The 19,069-nt window shown below is 38.8% G+C and overlaps 1 protein-coding gene across 1 annotated transcript; it reads right to left on the bottom strand.

Moving 5' to 3' along the window:
* Window positions 1-946: 946 nt before the first annotated feature.
* POMP (proteasome maturation protein) lies at window positions 947-17,637 on the bottom strand. The gene is made up of 6 exons (XM_059377453.1): window positions 17,534-17,637; window positions 14,894-14,991; window positions 12,772-12,832; window positions 9,613-9,714; window positions 5,576-5,669; window positions 947-1,115 (listed from the first exon to the last, which is right to left on the bottom strand). Exons 1-6 carry the CDS (start codon window positions 17,534-17,536, stop codon window positions 1,048-1,050), a joined length of 426 nt encoding a protein of 141 aa, XP_059233436.1. The 5' UTR covers window positions 17,537-17,637; the 3' UTR covers window positions 947-1,047.
* Between the last annotated feature and the right edge of the window lie 1,432 nt (window positions 17,638-19,069).

The raw sequence follows: 19,069 nt of genomic DNA, 5'->3' as shown, positions 1-19,069 counted from the left end.
TACATGGCCATTAACTCTGTCTTTTCTGTTGTAGAATATTTTGCAGCATCCCTGGCCTCTACTAATGTGAGTAGCAGCCCTTCTTCAAAGTTGTGAAAACCAAAAACATCCCTACATATTGTTAGATGTCCCCCACCAACCCCCAAAAGGGGAGGGGCAATATGGCCTTCAGCTGCAAATCACTGAACTACCCAATTCAGATGTTCCCAAAAAATTGATAATCAAAAGATATTTTTTAATTAGTGAAAGATGACTCACTTACTAATTAAATCTAAAATTCATGATTTTTGTATACCAGGTTCATAAAGAATATCTCATGAGAAACAGAGTGAAGATTTATTTTTAAACAATAATGGAATTTGTGTGTACAAGAATATTCTAATTTTCTTCAATCTAACCATCTTGTGATATATAAATCTATGCAGTACAACAGCTTAATCACTGGTTGCTTTAATTTTTCACTTTAAAGATAAGACTAAATCAAAACCTTTGAACTTAGTATACTTTTCAACCTGAAAGAACCAAAGAATAGCTACAATTTTAAAAGCCACAATAAATCCAATATTATTCTGATGAGTATCAATAGGCTATACTGAAACAAGGTGAAATATAAATATCTTACTTTGTACTTAATTTGAAGTGTTGCCACTGAAATCAATTACAGATGTTTATTCTGAAAGATGCTACTATGAAGGTTGCAGACTCAAATGCTGATAATGGTTCTTCAAAATTAAATTTATGGAACACCCAGAAAACAAGCTGCATTGGAACCTGTAGACAGTTTTAAAATACTCTTTTCCAACAATTTTTTAAAGACACAGAAGGCTGTTGTTTTCTGTAATTGGGAGTTTTAAAATCATCTCCCTTTAGTGCTTTCCATTGTCACATGGCCATAAACCAAAGACCAAATAATTTCAAATGATCACAGATAATATTTAGACAAAAATTCACGTGTCAGTACTTTTAATGTTGTGTACATCAAGTTATAGTAAAAAGATGACTATAAACAACATGCAGCCCCTCTATTTTCATGAACAGCACAACACATTACAATAAACCGAGTTTATATTCCACCATCAAGTGTGGTTCTCCCATTAGTTCACTTTGTGACGGGTCTGAAAACAAACAAAAACAAACATATTAAAGATTCTCAAAAAAAAGATAAATTCAATGATACTACCCACATGAAAATCTAGAACAGGCAAAACTGACAGAAAAGAGACTAGTGGCTGCCTAGTGGGGTCAAAGGTAGGGAAGTGACTGCAAAGGGACCAAGGAAACTTTCTGGGGTGATAAGCATTTTATATCTTTACTGGGGGAACACTTACACAGCAGTACACATTTGCTAATATTCACAGAACCGTACACTTAAAATGAGTACATTCTATTATACGTCAATTATATCTCAATACAGTTGTTAAAAAAAAAAAGCCAGATTGAAAAAATTCTCCTTTTTCAAAATTCAAGCCTTCCAGTGGCTTCCCAGATGACTCTAGGAAACAATTTGTAATTAAAAGATTGAGCAAGTCTCTTAATCTAGTTTGCAAAAACATTTTATTTCTATTGTTTTGTGCTCTGTTACATATTATATACACATACACAAACATAAATCAGAATTCAAGACCAAGAAAATCTTTAAAATCTTCACTATCCTGCTTTTATTTTTTATTTTTTTTTTTTAAAGATTTTATTTATTTATTTGACAGAGAGAAATTACAAGTACACTGAGAGGCAGGCAGAGAGAGAGAGAAGGAAGCAGGCTCCCTGCTGAGCAGAGAGCCCGATGCGGGACTCGATCCCAGGACCCTGAGATCATGACCTGAGCCGAAGGCAGCGGCTTAACCCACTGAGCCACCCAGGCGCCCGACTATCCTGTTTTTAGAGAGCAATCAGAAAAAGTCTTATTCTAACTGAACAGTACACATAAGGGAGCTTTTAAAATTAATGGCAACAGTAAGCTTCCAAAAAACAAACAAAGCCTTTTCCTGTTTCTGCCCCCTATTCGGATAAAAACCCAATGAACTATAAAATTAGTTTGTAAAAATAAATAACCATCCATATTAAAAATTACAGGTCTGGATGATTCCTCACTGATCTCCTCAGAGACTAGATTCTTATGTCACATCAGTTCAGCAATCTATACACTCACTCTCTACACTCATCACACATCAAAGTAGCCTCAGCAACAACTACCGCTGCTATCCTCATTAATAGCAGAGTAACTGCTATATAAAAGGCATTCAACATCTAAACTTATTTTAAAAAAATGTCTCTACCATGAGTACAAAGAATAGGCAAAGATGTTTGCTTATAGCACTGTTTTGTGTTAAGTGAAAACAGACGGGCACCTGAGTGGCTCAGTTGGTTGAGCGTCCAATTCTTGATCCAGTTCAGGTCATGACCTCAGGGTCATGAGTCTGAGCCCTGAGTCAGTCTCCGCACAGAGCCTGCTTAAGATTCTTTCCCTCTCCCTCCCCCAACCCCACTCACACACACCTCTTTCAAAAATTAAATTTAAAAAAATAAAAGTGAAAAAAGCGTCCAGCAATAAATGCACTGATGTATCATACATACTTTAAGATATACACAGTACACCAGTCGTGTTAAAAAAAAAAAAAAAACCACTTAGCAATGCCGAATATTTCTGACTATATATATTAGTATAAAAACACACAGAAAAAAGTCTGGAAGGAAATATACTAAATGAAAACAGCAAGTAACTGAAGAATAGGAAAGAGAAATGGGTGTGGGGGGAATCACGGAAGACCCGAGTTTCAGATGTAATGTTTTAAAGTGTTAAACAATACATTAATTTTTACGACAACTTTCTTTTAAACTCTACTTTAAGCTCTGACTTTAATGACGTGCATACTTATTAAATAAATCACTTTCACCAGAAAACAACATACCACATGAGCAAGGTAATGGCCTGTGGTTCCAGCACCTGCTCTGCTACTACCTTGCTGTGAGAGACTGACAGGGAGGACTGAGCCTCTCCATCAGTCTGTTTAACCACCTTAAAGTGAGGGAACTCAAGTAAACAGAAGACCCCTTCCAGCATTAAACGTCTAGTTTTGATTTTACTATTGTCCCTTCTCCTCCTTATAAAATGTGCAGATTTTTCTTGGTCAAGTACTTCCCTGATGAGTAAGCAAAACCCTATCACTTCCAACACTTACCTCAAAACCCTGCAGCCATATGGGCCTTCTTAACACACTCTTGTGTGTGTTGGGAGACAATTCTCTATGGGTCTCTCAAAATTCTCTTAGATACACTGCCTGCCTTTGTTCTAGACTCTCTCTCCAAAGTTGCTTCTAAAGTGAACACCCTCAGAAGACAAAGATCATGACTTTTCTGGAGCACAGAACAGAAAGACTTAATGCCTATTATAAAAGATTCAGATGTCCTGATCTGGGGGCTCCTCTACCTGTAATAAAATACACCATATATGTGGTATCACCTGACCCTCTTCTTGCTACTCTTTGGGAGCTGGAGCTGAGGGAACCAACAGGAAAGCTGATACCCCAGCTACTGCTGCTGCTGTGAGGAATAAACTGTCCTTTGACTCTAGGAGTCTTGTCTTCTGCCAGGATCTATGAAACCAAGGCAAGCTAACCAGTTAGCTTATAGATAAGAAAACATCTTAAAACCCTTCAGAGTTCGGGTGCCTGGGTGGCTCAGTGGGATAAGCCGCTGCCTTCGGCTCAGGTCATGATCTCAGGGTCCTGGGATCGAGTCCCGCATTGAGCTCTCTGTTCAGCAGGGGCCTGCTTCCTTCCCTTCCCCTCTCTCTGCCTGCCTCTCTGCCTGCTGTGATCTCTTTCTGTCAAATAAATAAATAAAATCTTTAAAAAAAAAAAAAAAACCCTTCAGAGTTCTTCAGCTGTTCTCTCAGGTTACAGACCTTTAACATATGGATTGCTTCTTCTGCCTAAAATAGTCTTCCCTTTACTTTCTGATTAACTAATTCACACATTTTTAGGAAATCAAGTTATCTGTCATATTCACAGAAGTGCCTGTCTCTCCCATCCAACAATAAACTATACCATTATCCCTTTTTATTCCTAGAATTTATCAAAATTCGTAATTATATGTTTGCATTTATCTGTTTAGTGTTTACCTCCCCACGTAGAAAGCACAGTTTGTCTTGTCACGATTGTATATTTAGAGCTTAGTCCAGTGCCTGACACATAATAAATGCTTGACTGAGTAAATACTTAACAAGCACCTCTCGCTTTCTTTATACAAAATTGCACGAGTTGATTTTTAAATGAATGTATTTTTGTAACTAATTTAAAGACAAAAATATAGTGACAAGAACTATCACCTTGGTAATTTAAAATGAAGTGTGAGTTCAATGTAAAAAGTTTAGGAAATCCAGATTTCCCTGCATTCAAAAAGCTCCCTCAGGAACGATTTTCAAAGAGGAGGCTTCCCAGACTTCTGCCGTATCTAAGCATTTCCTTACCGGACACCAGCAGCCAAGCAAAGCTACTATAATTTAATCCTGTTGGGTTTTTCTGTTTCTCCTGAACTGCTGGGGCATAATGAACAGATGCAATACTTAACAGAGTTATATTTGTTTATCTTCCCCAGAACCAGAAAAAACAGAGGATGCTGTTTGGATTGTTCGTACTTAAAAAGTATTTATCTCATACATAATAAGGTTTTTGTTTTTTTTTTTTTAACAGACAGAGATCACAAGCAGGAAGAGAGGCAGGCAGAGAGAGAAGGAAGAGAGCAGAGAGCTGAGCAGAGAGCCCAACGTGGGGCTCCATCCCAAAACCCTGGGATCATGACCTGAGCCGAAAGCAGAGGCTTTAACCCACAGAGCCACCCAGGCGCCCCTCTCATATATAATAAAATTATTCAAGGAATTTTGTTAAAAATGACAGATTCTGGGTGCCTGGGTGGCTCAGGGGGTTAAGCCTCTGTCTTCGGCTCAGGTCATGGTCTCAGGGTCCTAGGATCGAGCCCCGCATCGGGCTATCTGCTCTGCGGGGAGTCTGCTTCCCCCTCTCTCTCTGCCTGCCTCTCTGCCTACTTGTGATCTCTCTCTCTGTGTCATATAAATAAATAAAATCTTTTTTAAAAAAAAAATTAAAAAAAAAAAAAAAGACAGATTCTTCTTTCCTGTTCACCAGCTACAGAAGCACAAAAACTCTCTGAGGGGAGTTATTTTTTAAAGAAAACGTTTCTGACTTTTTCTAGTCATTTTAAAAACTCATCATATCCCATAAATATTTTGAATACTGAAACAAAAATCATTGTTTAAGCTATCCTTGTAATACTAAATTAGATTTACACATCAGACTATAATTGCAGGACATGAAATGAAGGACTATCATCAACTGACTGTAATGACTACAACCTTGAAACTCCATAAATTTCTCCTTTAAAACCAGTTAAAGAACAGTTATTACCATTAAATATTGTCTTACAGCAATGAATAAACATAAGCGAATCAATCCAATGAGCTATAAGTTCCATAAGGATGAGGATGCTACAGGTTTTGTTTGTTTCCATTGCCTTGTACGTTATTAGGACTCCATAAAAGGTGCTGAATGACACTTACCATTAAGAATATCTTCAAATCCAATAGTCTCATCATTACCTCTCAAAATATCCAGTGAAAGGTTTGAGCTTGGAAGAAATGGAAGACGCTGAACCTTCACAAAAAATATGAAAGGGCAAAATAAGAGAAAACCAAGGGGAGAAAGAAAACAATATATAATCTAATTTCATCCTCCTCATTCTTTACGTGTAAAATTCACAAAGCTACAAATAAAACACCAACATAACCAGTGGCAAAAACACCAATTCATATTTTAGACCCAAATCAATTTTTTAAAATTCCTTAAAACTTTATTCCAAATATATAAAGACACTGAAAATTAGTTTATTAACACTTAATAATCCCATCGACTTTGCATATATTTTGGGACTTGGCTTCTGTCCCAAGAAAACCACAGTATACACGTGATGAAATGCAAAACCCCAGATCTAACATCATATCTATTTCATAATAAAAGTGGGATAATCAAACTCCTGAAGAAATTCCAACTCGGTAAGAGCATTATTCTACTTAGTAAACTGATCACTTCACTTTGTATGTTGTTTTGTATTGCTCATTATAAAAAATGTAAGTTAGGATCCTTAAAACAGTTTGGCTAACCAGAAAGGAAGACCAAAGACACCTGTGGGGCCTTTAAAAAACACAATACCATCCTGAACTAGCGTTATTTACCTTTCTCAAGAGTTAAATATAAAGAGTGCAGACTGAAATGTAAGTACACAGTGAAGCAAGCACGGGCTGCAGAGTCAGAGACCTGGAATCAAACTGTTCTACTACTTACAATACTAGTTACCTGATCTGTCTCACCGTCAGCTTCCTCACCTGTGAAACAGGGTAATACCATCTTCCTCTCAAACATGCCAGATGATATGGTGTAAAGGATGTTTATAGTATAGTCACTGGCATATACTTGGTATTCAATCAACTTTTATATAGCCAAACCAAATTTTCAGTTTGTGTGTTGTTAGTTGTCTAGCAGTCATAATCAGAAACAATGCAGATTACTTTGGATATTGACAAAAGAATGCCAAGAGTAATAGGTGGTCCATACTACCGGATACTAGTATTTTAAAATAATCATAACTCTGAAATCTAAGGGTGCTGTTAAGATAATTTCCCCCAAGAAGATATATCCAGACTAAAAATATTTTTAATTACTAATGGCCTATAGTGTTTGGGATGAAAAAAATTCTCCAGGTTGTCAAAATTAGAAAAATATACCTATTACTTAAAATATACATATGTTTTTATTTATATTTACTTATAAATAAATATATATATATCTTTCTTTCTTTCTTTAAAAGGAAAGTAGGGATGACAGAGGAAGAAACAAAAATGGAGCTTTTAAGTTAATCCAAAGAGTAAGGGCCTGGCAGGTACAGTTTGATCAGATATAGCCCTGAGAAAGGACCAAAAGCAGGGATGAGCAGACAACTATTATACATCCCCATAAGCAAGAACTGCAGTAGTACAGGGATAAGAGGGAAAAGGGAGGGAGCAGAATTTTGGGCAAAGATTTCTGAATTAAATGGGATTAAAATGTTAGGGCTGATATATAAGCCATATGTAGCTGGAATGTGAACAGCAGGAAAATCAAAGCGAAGCTAGCGAATCTGTGCCATGTTTGTGTTATTTCAATCTTCAGAAGAACCCTAATAACACACACTGTTGTTATGGTTAACTCCATCTCACATTAAAAACAAACAAATGGGGGCACCTGGGTGGCTCAGTGGGTTTAAGCCTCTGCCTTCGGCTCAGGTCATGATCTCAGGGTCCTGGGATCAAGCCCCAAATCAGGCTCTCTGCTCAGCCAGGGAGCCTAATTCCTCCTCTCTCTCTCTGCCTGTCTCTCTGCCTACTTATGATCTCTGCCAAATAAATAAAATCTTAAAACAAACAAACAAACAAAAAACAACAAACAAACAAATGATCTGAGGCTCAGAAAGGTCTCTAACTTATTTAAGTTCTTAAGAGTAGTAGATGGTGGAGCCAAGATTCACATCTAGATTATTCTGACTTAGAGCCAGACACGCTCTTTTAGAACTTGATCATTGGAAAAAAGTCTTGAAATAGCTTCCACAATGACTTAGCTAACATAGTTGATGGCACTAGTAGAATTTACTGAAAAAGACACAGTAGTAGGAAGAACATTTATAAAAGCCAAAAGGTGAGAGAAAAACTGAATCAGGACATGCAAGTAGTTTTAGGAGGCTATGAAGTATGGTGGAGAACAAGGAGAGGCCAATTCATGGACAAAGCCATGTTAAGGAGCTGAGTTTTAATTTAAGGGCAAAGTGAGGGGAGTGACATGGTCAAATCTGTATTTTAAAAAGATTATTGTGACTAGAGCATGTACAATGGTGGGAGGACAGCAGTGATTCAGACAAAACACAGTAGGCAATCAAAACCAATGTAGTAGCAGTGGTGAGAATATGTAATTGACTAGATGGTGGGAGGTATGGGTGGAGGGTAGGGATGTAGTGCAGGGTGAGATAACCACAGCTCATGCTCCAATCTCTGCCTTAGGAAGCGACCTATTCATACATGACACATGTGAGTATGTGAGAAATAGGGAGTTGTTCTGTACTTAGACATGTTTACAGCTCATGAGAATTAAAACTTGGGGGTCATCGGGGCGCCTGGGTGGCTCAGAGGGTTAAAGCCACTGTCTTCGGCTCAGGTCATGATCTCAGGGTCCTGGGATCGAGCCCCACATGGGGCTCTCTGCTCAGCAGGGAGCCTGCTTTCTTTCCTCTCTGTCTGCCTGCCTCTCTGCCTACTTGTGATCTCTGTCTGTCACATAAATAAATAAAATCTTTAAAAAAATAATAAAAATAAAAATAAAAACTTGGGGGTCATCAACATATAAATGATACTTGAAGTTATAGGTATAGACAGGAAATAACAGGATGAAAATAGGACTAGAGATGGGAACTAAAAGAACAGAATTTCAGGGTACAGAAAAAAGCAAAAGGAATCTATGTGGCAACACCAGAGAACAAGGTTTCAGAGATAAAGACAATATCAGCAAAGTGTGGTGTCCTAAAAGCCAAGGGAAGGAGTCACTGGTGTAACATACCACAGGGAGATCAAACAAAAGGGCATACAGATATCCACATTGTTTAGGAGCAGCTTCACTGCTTTGATGGGAGCCAGAAACCAGTGGGTTGAGTGAAATAGTAGGTAAAGGAGTGTACAAATGGAGGCAACTTTAAGGCGCTCAACCTGCAAAAGCACACTTAGTGAGAGAAAAGGTGCTATAAAGGGACTGACAGAAATTTTGTTTTATTATTTTTTTTTTTTTTAAAGATTTTATTTATTTATTTGACAGAGAGAAATTACAAGTACACTGAGAGGCAGGCAGAGAGAGAGAGAAGGAAGCAGGCTCCCTGCTGAGCAGAGAGCCCGATGCGGGACTCGATCCCAGGACTCTGAGATCATGACCTCAGCCGAAGGCAGCGGCTTAACCCACTGAGCCACCCAGGCACCCAGAAATTTTGTTTTAAGAGACAAAAAAGATTAGAATGAATGTAAACACTGCTGATGAGTCTGAGCAAAGTAGAGAAAGAGGATAAAGCTATCAGCTATAGGAGGATCCATGAAAAGGGAGTTCCCTGACCTAGTGTGAGATGACGGAATCCAAAGCACAGGTCAAGGCAGGTCTTACACGCTTGGAAGGACATTTTTGAAGATCTTATTCCTGAGCAACAGGTGCACTCGGCTACATACAAACTGCCTACATATAAACGTACAACCACATGCATATTCCTAGAGGTATTTCAAATTCAATGTAGCCCTCCCAAAAAGAGAAAACCATGAAAGTAGATGCAGAGAAGTTTTGGCACAGAGCTCATAATCTGAAGTTTTCCACATAATGTCTTCTTTATTCTCTATAAAGTAGAAATCGAGGTCATATCCTGAAAAGGAGCAAAGTAGAATGGATTGCAGAGAAGGTAAGGGTTATGGGGCAAGTCCTAGAGAAGAATCCTTCCAATCCACAGCAACACACATGTCATAAGTGATATCCATCAACTCACCTGCTGCACTGCCTTGAATTCCATTTGCAATTTTAGTGGAGCAAACAGACCCTGGATGTTTCTTAGTGTAGAAAAATTCATTTTATCTTGGTTGAGCTGAAACTACGAAGGCAAACAATGTAATTTCAAATGTTACACGCAACATTCTGCTTTCCAAACAGCACAAATACGTATGTAGCACAACACTTTAAGAATTTTAATATCCATAACTGAAATTAAAACTAAGTTCTTTTATTAATTTTGTCAATAAATTTTAGAACATAAATGTCTGTTTTATCCAGCGTGCACGTGTACTTCACCAATGTAAAATTATCACTTAAAATTTGGATTTAGAGAAGTGATAAATGTTCTGTAAGGAATGTTTTTCACATTGAAAAAAACATATTTACAAAATATTTCAGTGTTTTTTATTAGAATTACCACAAAACTGTAAAACAAAGGAAAGGTATAAATGAGAAACAGTTACACACAAGTGACAAAAACAGTGAATTTCTAAGTATGCAAGTATGTAATTCAAAAGATTTCACAAAGGAAATAGTCTAACCCATGATACCACCCTGTTAATTAAGTACAATGTTTAAACTCCACTTGGGGTAATAGATTCCCAGGTGGCAGGGAAACCCAAAACTCTAGAGTTTGTCCAGTTTGTATTGGGTGCTAATAAGCAATTTTTTTCCCTAGAATCATACTTCTACTAAACACTAATATTACTTCTAAAAAACTGATTGTAATCTAATGTACTTTAGGCAAAATGAATCAACTTGACCCATAATCCTAATTTAGTTTCCCAAAATGGGTAGTGGATATGATTTGCAGACTACTACAAAGGTTTGTCCAAGTTAAAGTACTTACAATAAGATAAAGTGACCTCTGATCAATTTCCATTATACTACATTCTCTTGATAAGATTTTTAGGTCATGGGCATGGGGAATAATTTTGATCAAAAACCTACTGAGAGATTAGTGCCCACTTAAGACATGACCAGAGGCCATATACATTAAGTCTAAGATAAGGTACCCAGTGACATGGTTTTTAATTACTTTAGCTAGAGTATAAAATTTTAACCCTTATTATGGGTATATAATCTGAAATTCTCACTGAAGGATTTCTGTTAAATACTGAGCTATCCTCCTAAGTAAATACAGTTTTATGTAAAAAATTCTATTTTATAAACTTTGATGAATATGTCCATCTTTAAATATGATGTCAAACTATATTATCAATCAACATGTATTTAATTATTAGCAACCACAGGCAAAATGAGGATTTAAAAAACTGATTGTAGGGGCGCCTGGGTGGTTCAGTGGGTTAAGCCTCTGCCTTCGGCTCAGGTCATGATCTTGGGGTCCTGAGATCGAGTCCCACGTCGGGCTCTCTGCTCAGCGAGGAGCCTGCCTCCCTCTCTCTCTCTCTGCCTGCCTCTCCATCTACTTGTGGTTTCTCTCTGTCAAATAAATAAATAAAATCTTTAAAAAAAAAAAAAAACTGATTGTAATCTAATGTACTTTAGGCAAAATGAATCAACTTGACCCATAAACCACAAAACAGTCTGCCATGGAGGAGGTTATATAATCGAATTGGGAAGACATTACATATAGATCCGGGCTTCTCAACCCTTGGCACTGCTGACAGGGTGGGCTACACAATTATTTGTTGTGGTGGATGGGGACTGTCCTTTACATTGCAGGATGTTTAGCAGTGTCCCTGGCCTCCACCCGATTGATGCCAGGACCAAAGACCCTTCTCTCCCAATACTACTTGTGACAGTCAGACATTCTAAATGTTCCCTAGAGGAGGTAAAATCATCCCTAGCTGAGAACCACTGGTATAAATAAGGATGGTCATCTTCCATCACCATCACTACTACAGCTCCCGATCATGGAGAGCTACTGTAAGCCAGCATATGCAAGGCATGGGCTATTACTAACTCCATTTTACAGATGAGGAAATGAAGACTTAAACAGAGATTAAGGAATTTGCCCAAGTTCACTTAGCTGCTAAGTATGGTGTCAAGAATCTAAACTTACATAGCTCAATTACACAACCCATGCCAAAGGACTTATAATAGTTAATAAGTGGCACAGAATTTCAAGAGGCTGCCATTAGCTGATTAAGTGATTAAGGAGACTACACAGAAGCAGCTGATGTAAACTGAGTCTCAAATGATCTATGTAATTTTTAAATTCTTCATCATCATTTGGGCCAGTGTCACTCTGATTTGTCAATGTCTCTCTTAAAATGTATTGCTCAGAACTGAATCAATATTCCAAATCTAATGGCCAGGCTAATACTTGAGAAAGTGAGAATGTAATCTCCCTTGATTTGAGCCCCATCTTCCTGAGTAGTAAGATACCTCTTTCTTCCTGCTCTGAACGTGTATTTATAAAGTCTCTGTCTTTAGAACATGTATACAGGATATATCCTCTTCAGGGGTGACCCTTCCCTATCTATTAACCTGGTTAATACTGGTCCACAGCTATTCAAATGTCTACTCCTCTACAAAGACTCCCAGCAGCCCTCTGCACAGGTGGCTGCTCCATCTTGGTCCTCTATACCATTTTATGAAGCCCCTAGCCACTGCTTGTCCTCCCATTAAATTTTCAGCCCCTCAAGGATGGGGATTATGTCACACTCATCTGTGTACCTACTGTGCCTAGCAAGAGAATACGACCCTCAGTAACTTGGAGATGCAGGGCTTGAGAAAGAGGTCAAGGCTAGAGATTGGACTGGCAGTCAATAGCAAAAATGGCAGAGGAAAATTATAAAGGAAAACAGGGTCATCAAATGAGGAAATATGAGAGGAATGGAAAGGGGGATTGGTCTTGAGAAATGTCCATACAGGGGCATATTGACTGGCTCAGTTGGTAGAGCATGGGACTCTAAATCTCAAGGTCTTGAGTTTAAGCCCCATGTTGGGAGTAGGGCCTAGTTAAAATAGTCCATAAAAAAGACTAAAGAAGAATGTAGAAAAAAAGCTTTAGTGAAGCAGTTTAATGATAATTCAAAGCCTGCTCTACAAGGATATTGAAAGTAAGTCCTCATATTCTTCATGGTCAAATGCTCAACATTAAAATTATCTTAATAAATGAAACTATGTATTACTAAAAGTATATTCTTCTACTAGAGGATAAAAATAGAAACATGGATAACATACTTACATTTTTTTCTGATAATTCAAGAGGATGACTGGGCAAAAGTTCATTTTTCACACAAGGTAGGCTGAAAAAAAATATTTAAAAGCGAGATTATAAATCACTCAACTGCATCTATCAACAGGTATAACTGGTATATCAACAGGTATAAAGGAATGGCAAAAGGGAGTTTTTAGGAACAATGACACTTCTGTATCTTGATTATAGTAATGGTTGCAGGGATTGATATATTTATTAAAATTCATAATACTGTGAATTATAACATAATGAATTATATAACACTTTTAAAAAGGTCAAATTTACTATATATGATAAATGTTTTAAAACATATCAATTAGGGACGCATGAGTGGCTCAGCTGATGAAGCGTCTGCCTTCAGCTCAAGTCAGGATCCCAGAGTACTGGGATCAAGTCCAGAAACAGGATCCTTGCTCAGCAGGGAGCCTGCATCTCCCTCTGCTTGTGCTCTCTCTCTGACAAATAAATAAAATCTTTGAAAAAAGCAGCAATTATAGATACTAGTGGTCAATTCAGTAAGGTGAACCCTTCGAAAAACAGTGTTAAATGATGCCCTACATCTGGAAGAAATTTAACAAACTATGTTTAAAATTACTATTATTTGATGACATGCTTCCTATATTATATAAAAAAAATCCAGTGGCACCTGGATGGCTCAGTCAGTTGAGTGTCCAACTCTTGGTTTTAGCTCAGGTCATGATCTCAGGGTCGTGGGATTGTGCCCCGCATCAGGCTCCGCACTCAGTGAGGAGTCTACTTGAGGATTTGCTCCCATCCTTTGTCCCTCCCCCCACACACATGCCCCACCCTCGAATAAATAAATTAATCTTAAAAACAACTACACCTCTTCTGTTCAGGTCTATGCATATTCAATATTTAATGTATTTTTAATAAATACATGCTGAACAGTATATTTGACATTTAATAAATACCTACTATATAAGGTCATACATTATTAGAAACAGGCCACTGGTCTTTAACACTCTAGATACATAAAGAGGACTATGCTTATTGCCAAAATGGGATTTGAGAGCTGAAAAGAACCTGCAACAATCATTCACTGCATATTGTCTTTGTACAGAACATTATCCTAGAAGCAGAATTTGAAAATGGCTGTGTTCACAGCAATCTTAAAGTCTAACCGGGAAGAAAAAGAAGCCTTTTAGGCGGAAAAAAGTAAATATATAAGAAATCATCAGAACCTGGTTACTGGCTAGTTTTATGAATTTGATTATACCATACCATAAATCAAATTATATCTCCAATTCCAAAGACTATAAACTGCATCTTTCACTAGAAAATGGAAAGACAATAATGAAGCATTAGGTCTGTCCCCAGACACCACCATTAGAATGACATTTTATTATAGTAAGACCAAAATACCTTAAAGTTACAGATAAAATTCAAAAATTCACAACAGATGTTTACAGGGGTAGGCAACCTGTCAATAAGTACCAGAAATTGAGACCTAAACATATAGAAACATGGAGGAAATCAAAGGAAGGGGTACAACTGTGTGCTGAAGCTAGAAAAGTAAAGTAACAGCAACTAACACTTACTGAGGGCTAACTAATGTCAGGTACTGTTCTAAATATTTTTCATGTATGAATTCTTTTATTTCTCAAAATGAAATTTATTACTATTAACAGCCCTATTTTACAGATACAGATATTAAGACATAGAGCAATTAAGTTACCTGCCTGAAGTCACACATCTAGTAAAGAGCAGAGCCAGAATCAAAACCCAGGCATCCTACTCCTGAGTAGGCTCTTAACTGCTGTGTTCTAGTTTCTCCCAGAGAATTACTCCAGTAGTTAATAAGGACACAAACGGCTCTCCAAGTTAGCAGTAGCAAAAAGAACAGTACCAAGTCATGCCACTGGGTAACAGCTCCTTGAAGGATGCCTTATCCAATCCTACGACTGTTAAGACTTCCTCTATTACAAAAAACATCCACTCCCACCCTCCCCACGTCTAAGGTATACTATTTGCTATGTCCCAAATTAAATATATATTTATGGTCTATCAAAATAGTTAAAGAATACTGTGAAAAAGAATTCACAGAAACATTTTATTGTAACAAAGTCAAAGTCACAATTCCCCCATATACCCTTTTCGAAGAAGATCATGACTTTCAAAAGGTCCACTTGCTGAAAGTTCAGTAACCGGAATACTGTCCTTTAACTGAGATCCAAGTCCTCTGGCATTCTACAACACAAATAAAAACACTATTAAATACAAAAAATGTTTTAAAACTCACACTTAACATCTACATAAAAAACACTGTATATGCACTAGACCAAAAAAATAAAGTCTCTGCCCTCAAAGGGCCCACAGTCCGACAATTATGATGAGCCTTTACATTATGGTAGAATGATTATACATGGCACATTAAATAATATCAAATTTGGGGGTAGGAAGGATTCCTGATTGATCTCTGAATACTGTCATACTGAAAGGCATTCCAGGAAAAAAGAATATGGGTAAAGGTACAAAAATATAAATAAACAAGCTATAAGCAGTTTAACATGACCAGCTAACTACATATCAAGTAAACCAAAGCTGGCAAAATGAAAAAAACAAAAAGGCTTAAACAATCAAAGAAATTCAGGTTTTATTCTGAAATTGAGAGAGAGCCTCTGAGGGTTATGACAGGATCAGATTTACTCTCATTGGAAAGATCCCTTGCTTAGGTTGGAATGATTAGCACAGAATGAGAATAGTCCAGGACAGACTCCTGGGAAATACAATTCCTTAATGAAGAACAAGAGAGTTGGATTAAGAACAGGCTAGCTAGAAGAAGGTGGTCACAGAAGCCAAGGGAAAAAAAGAGAGACATTCAGAAAGTATTTGGTCTTTAGAACAGGGTACTCCCTATGAAAAATCAATCTAATCAGTACATTATAAACAAAACCAAACAAGAACAAAGACTCCCAGTATATCTGGTATTGGTTTATTATCACCCTACACATCTATACCATAAAAATTTGATCACCAAATATTTATTAAACATCTACTATGTGGCAGGTACTCCGGTAGATGCTGAAGATATACACCTACCTTCCAGGGTTTAGTCTAATGAAGATAAATTAAACAAGCAAATAAATGCAATAAACATTACAACAGGTAAAACACAAAAGCTGACTTCTAATCACTTGTTGGTCAAGTACAATACTGCTGTAATTCTGCAGAAAAATGTAAAACGGCTACAGGTAGTTTGGTATCCCCTTCCACTATTCTAGGAGAAACCACTCTGAGAAAACAGCATTTTAAATTGATTTCTTAATTTATCTGTGTGTATTTTATATTGTCAGGTACTTTAGCCTGTTCAGAGTTTCTTCAATCTACCATTCTACTTCAGGATCTCACACCTGGGTAACTTTAACAGCACCTGACTGGGTCTTGCTGTGTCCAGACTTTTCCATTTCCACTTCCGCAAATCAAGGTTTTCCTAAAACGTACAATATCTACCACCAAGCTGTTACAAAACCTTTCACTGATTTGCCAATGTCTTCTTTGAAAAATAAGTCCAACATCCTTAGCCTGGAACTCAAGAACCTACAAAACAGGCCTCCCTCCAAAGAAGTCAAAGTTGATCAGGAAAAGAATCTTGAACCTAGTGCAACTGTCTCTAACCTATTATGTGACTATGATCAAGGCATACAATCTCTCTGGCCCCTTTTACTCATCCCTCCTGGTGCCTGAACTCTTTCCTCATCTAGAGTTATAGGACTGTGCCTTTCCAAATGCATCTCCTGGTACTTCCACACATAAACATTCTCCTGCTCTCAGACTGCTTTATTATAAAGCAAGAGAAGAAAAGTTTCTTCTACACACAAAGAAAAGAAAAATTCGGATTTCTGGGCTTTACTGTCATGATTTCACCCAATTTCCTTCTGCCAAATATCAGGATTGGTACCTGATGTTTCTATTAAAGCAGCAGAGAAAAACAAATCTATGAGAAGTTAAGTACCACTAGACCTCAGAGTGTTTAGAAGACCTCTTCACAATGATCAGCAGTATTTCCAACAGAAACTTTCTAGAGTTAGATGGCCTCGTATCAGAGTCAGAGGCCGCAGCCCTTTAGGAGTCTTTTCCAAGCATCCCAATTTTAAAGTTAGAAAGACAGAAAGTGGATGGTAGTGGGGAGGATGCACTAACAATACTGACAAACGGGGAGTAACCAACGTCTCGATTTTTTCCCCCTCCAACTTCTGGCATACTACAGGTTCCCCAAAATGTCTGTAAAGGTGAGAGATAAAAAGGAGACTTTACAGCTGGGTTTGTTAGCAAAGCCGTTCCGCGGCCTGGGGTGAGTGAGGAATTCGAGGGCTTTGGGCCCCCAAGGTTTGCCCCTCAGGGGAGGGTAGTCAGTCGGCGGCGCCGCAGCACACACCACAGAACAACGCTGCACTTTCGGATTTGTCCTTGCCAGCTCGTCGCCAACTATGGGGAGAGGGCCGGGGCGTGCTGGGGGTCTCCAGGTTGAGACGGCGCACATCGAGAGAAACAAGTGAAGGAAATGAAGCCGAAGCGCTGCTCGCGGGACTGGTGCCGGAGCCCAGCCCGGGCGACAGCCGCGAAACCCCCAACCCCGTGACTCGACAGATCATGGCGCCCGAGGCCGGCCTCATCCTCCCGCCGCCGCCGCCGCCACCACCCCGGGACGAGATAGGAGGGGGCGGCCCATTTCTCCCGGGCCAGGATCCCGAGCCCGCCGGGAACTCAGGTCGCCCAGGGTCTCACTCACCATCTTCACTTGCTCTGTGAACAGCCTCTCAGCCCCGTTACCGTCAGTCGACCCCGCCGCTCACTTCCGTTTCCGGGGTCCCCCCCCCCATCCGCCGGAAGTGCGTCCGTCCGGGCAAGGAAGGAAGGAGGGCGCGGGGCGCCGGGAGGGAGCCGCGCGGGGCCGGGGCTCCCACGCTTGAAGTCCCGAGGGACCGGGGGCCAAGGGCTCAGTAAGGGTGTGGGCTGGGTGGAAGGCGGGGTCGGGACGAGACGTGCCGGAGGGGAGGGAAGACGAGGACCTCCGCTTGATTAATAAACATCTGCCATGGGTACAGTATTTGAAGGTGGGCAATGTGCTTTGGTAGATGTGTCCCGTTATTTAATACAAAAGCTCGTTAAAGTGGGTACTACATTTTTCGTGAGGGTAAACGAAGCATAGGTGGGATGAATAATTTTCAGTCTTTGAGCTAGTAAGGCAAACGGAGAACACGAGGCTTTGCCAGTTTATTTATACAGATCATATATCAAAGACCTGCTATGTTCAAAATCCTGTCCCAAGGCCAAGAATACAGAAGTGAATGTGGCTGATGTGGTTCCTGGGCTAGAGAAGCAGCGAAGTGGTTGGGGTGGGGGGGAAGGGTGACATAGAATGAGGTATGGTTGATAATTACAGACATATATTGGGCTTTTACTTATAGCAACACAATTCTAAGTGCTTTACATGAACTATCTCCTTTAATCCCTTCAATATCTTATGAGGTATGTACCACTGTTGTCTCAATTTTATGGTCAGGGAAAGCAAGACAAAAGAGGTTAAATATACCGAAGAACCCATAATCCATTATCATAATATCACACTGTGTTGCCTTCCAAATATAATGTGATAAAATGGACTCATACTCTGTCACCGTATAATGGAGGTGACTTAAGGAATCCTCGGGCTGATAGTGAAAGGATAGAATGAACTCGTTTGAGGTAGGAGAATATATGAAAGAAAATCACGGGCATTTGCTTAGGTAAAAAAAAAAAAAAAAAAGGGTAGGGAGGAAGGTATGTAAGGCTGAAGTTCAGAAAGTAAGGTAGAGTAGTGGGAGATGAGGCTGTAAGTAGATGGAGGCAAGTTTATTATGGAGTCCTCTGTGCCAGTTAAGGATGAGGCTTTCAGAAGCCATTGAAGGTTTTCTAAGGAAACATATCTAAGGTCAGATATGTTCTGTGTATCTACAACCATGGTCCTACAACCTTGAAGTTCCAGGGTAGTCCAGATTTCAAATATTCTGCACTGTTGTCCTTATCTTCTGACTCTCCATATCTACCTTGAGATGTGAGTTTGAATGTTTTATTTGCATCTTATTCCTTACACTCAGTTCCACCTAAGGAGAAATTTTAAAACTGCAGCTCTTAAAAAGAAATCACTTTAATGTTGATTATTCACAATTGAGTTATTAAATTTTTGTTGAGCTTATGATTCTGGAGCTAAAGAGAAGAAAAAGCCATTTCCCTATACTTGGGATGCTTTTATTTTCCTTAGGGAATAGACATGGTAAATTAATGT

The sequence above is a fragment of the Mustela nigripes genome, chromosome 15 (assembly GCF_022355385.1).
Source record: "Mustela nigripes isolate SB6536 chromosome 15, MUSNIG.SB6536, whole genome shotgun sequence".
Lineage (NCBI taxonomy): Eukaryota > Metazoa > Chordata > Mammalia > Carnivora > Mustelidae > Mustela > Mustela nigripes.
This window is presented reverse-complemented; position numbering and strand designations above follow the sequence as displayed.

Bases quoted from the DNA above. Each gene is read 5' to 3' on its own strand.
- POMP (XM_059377453.1), bottom strand. The intron at 9,715-12,771 runs GTAAGTATGTTA...TTGCCTTCGTAG, and splicing joins TTGAATTATCAGAAAAAAAT to TTTCAGCTCAACCAAGATAA. The intron at 5,670-9,612 runs GTGAGTTGATGG...TTTTTTGTGAAG, and splicing joins AATTCAAGGCAGTGCAGCAG to GTTCAGCGTCTTCCATTTCT.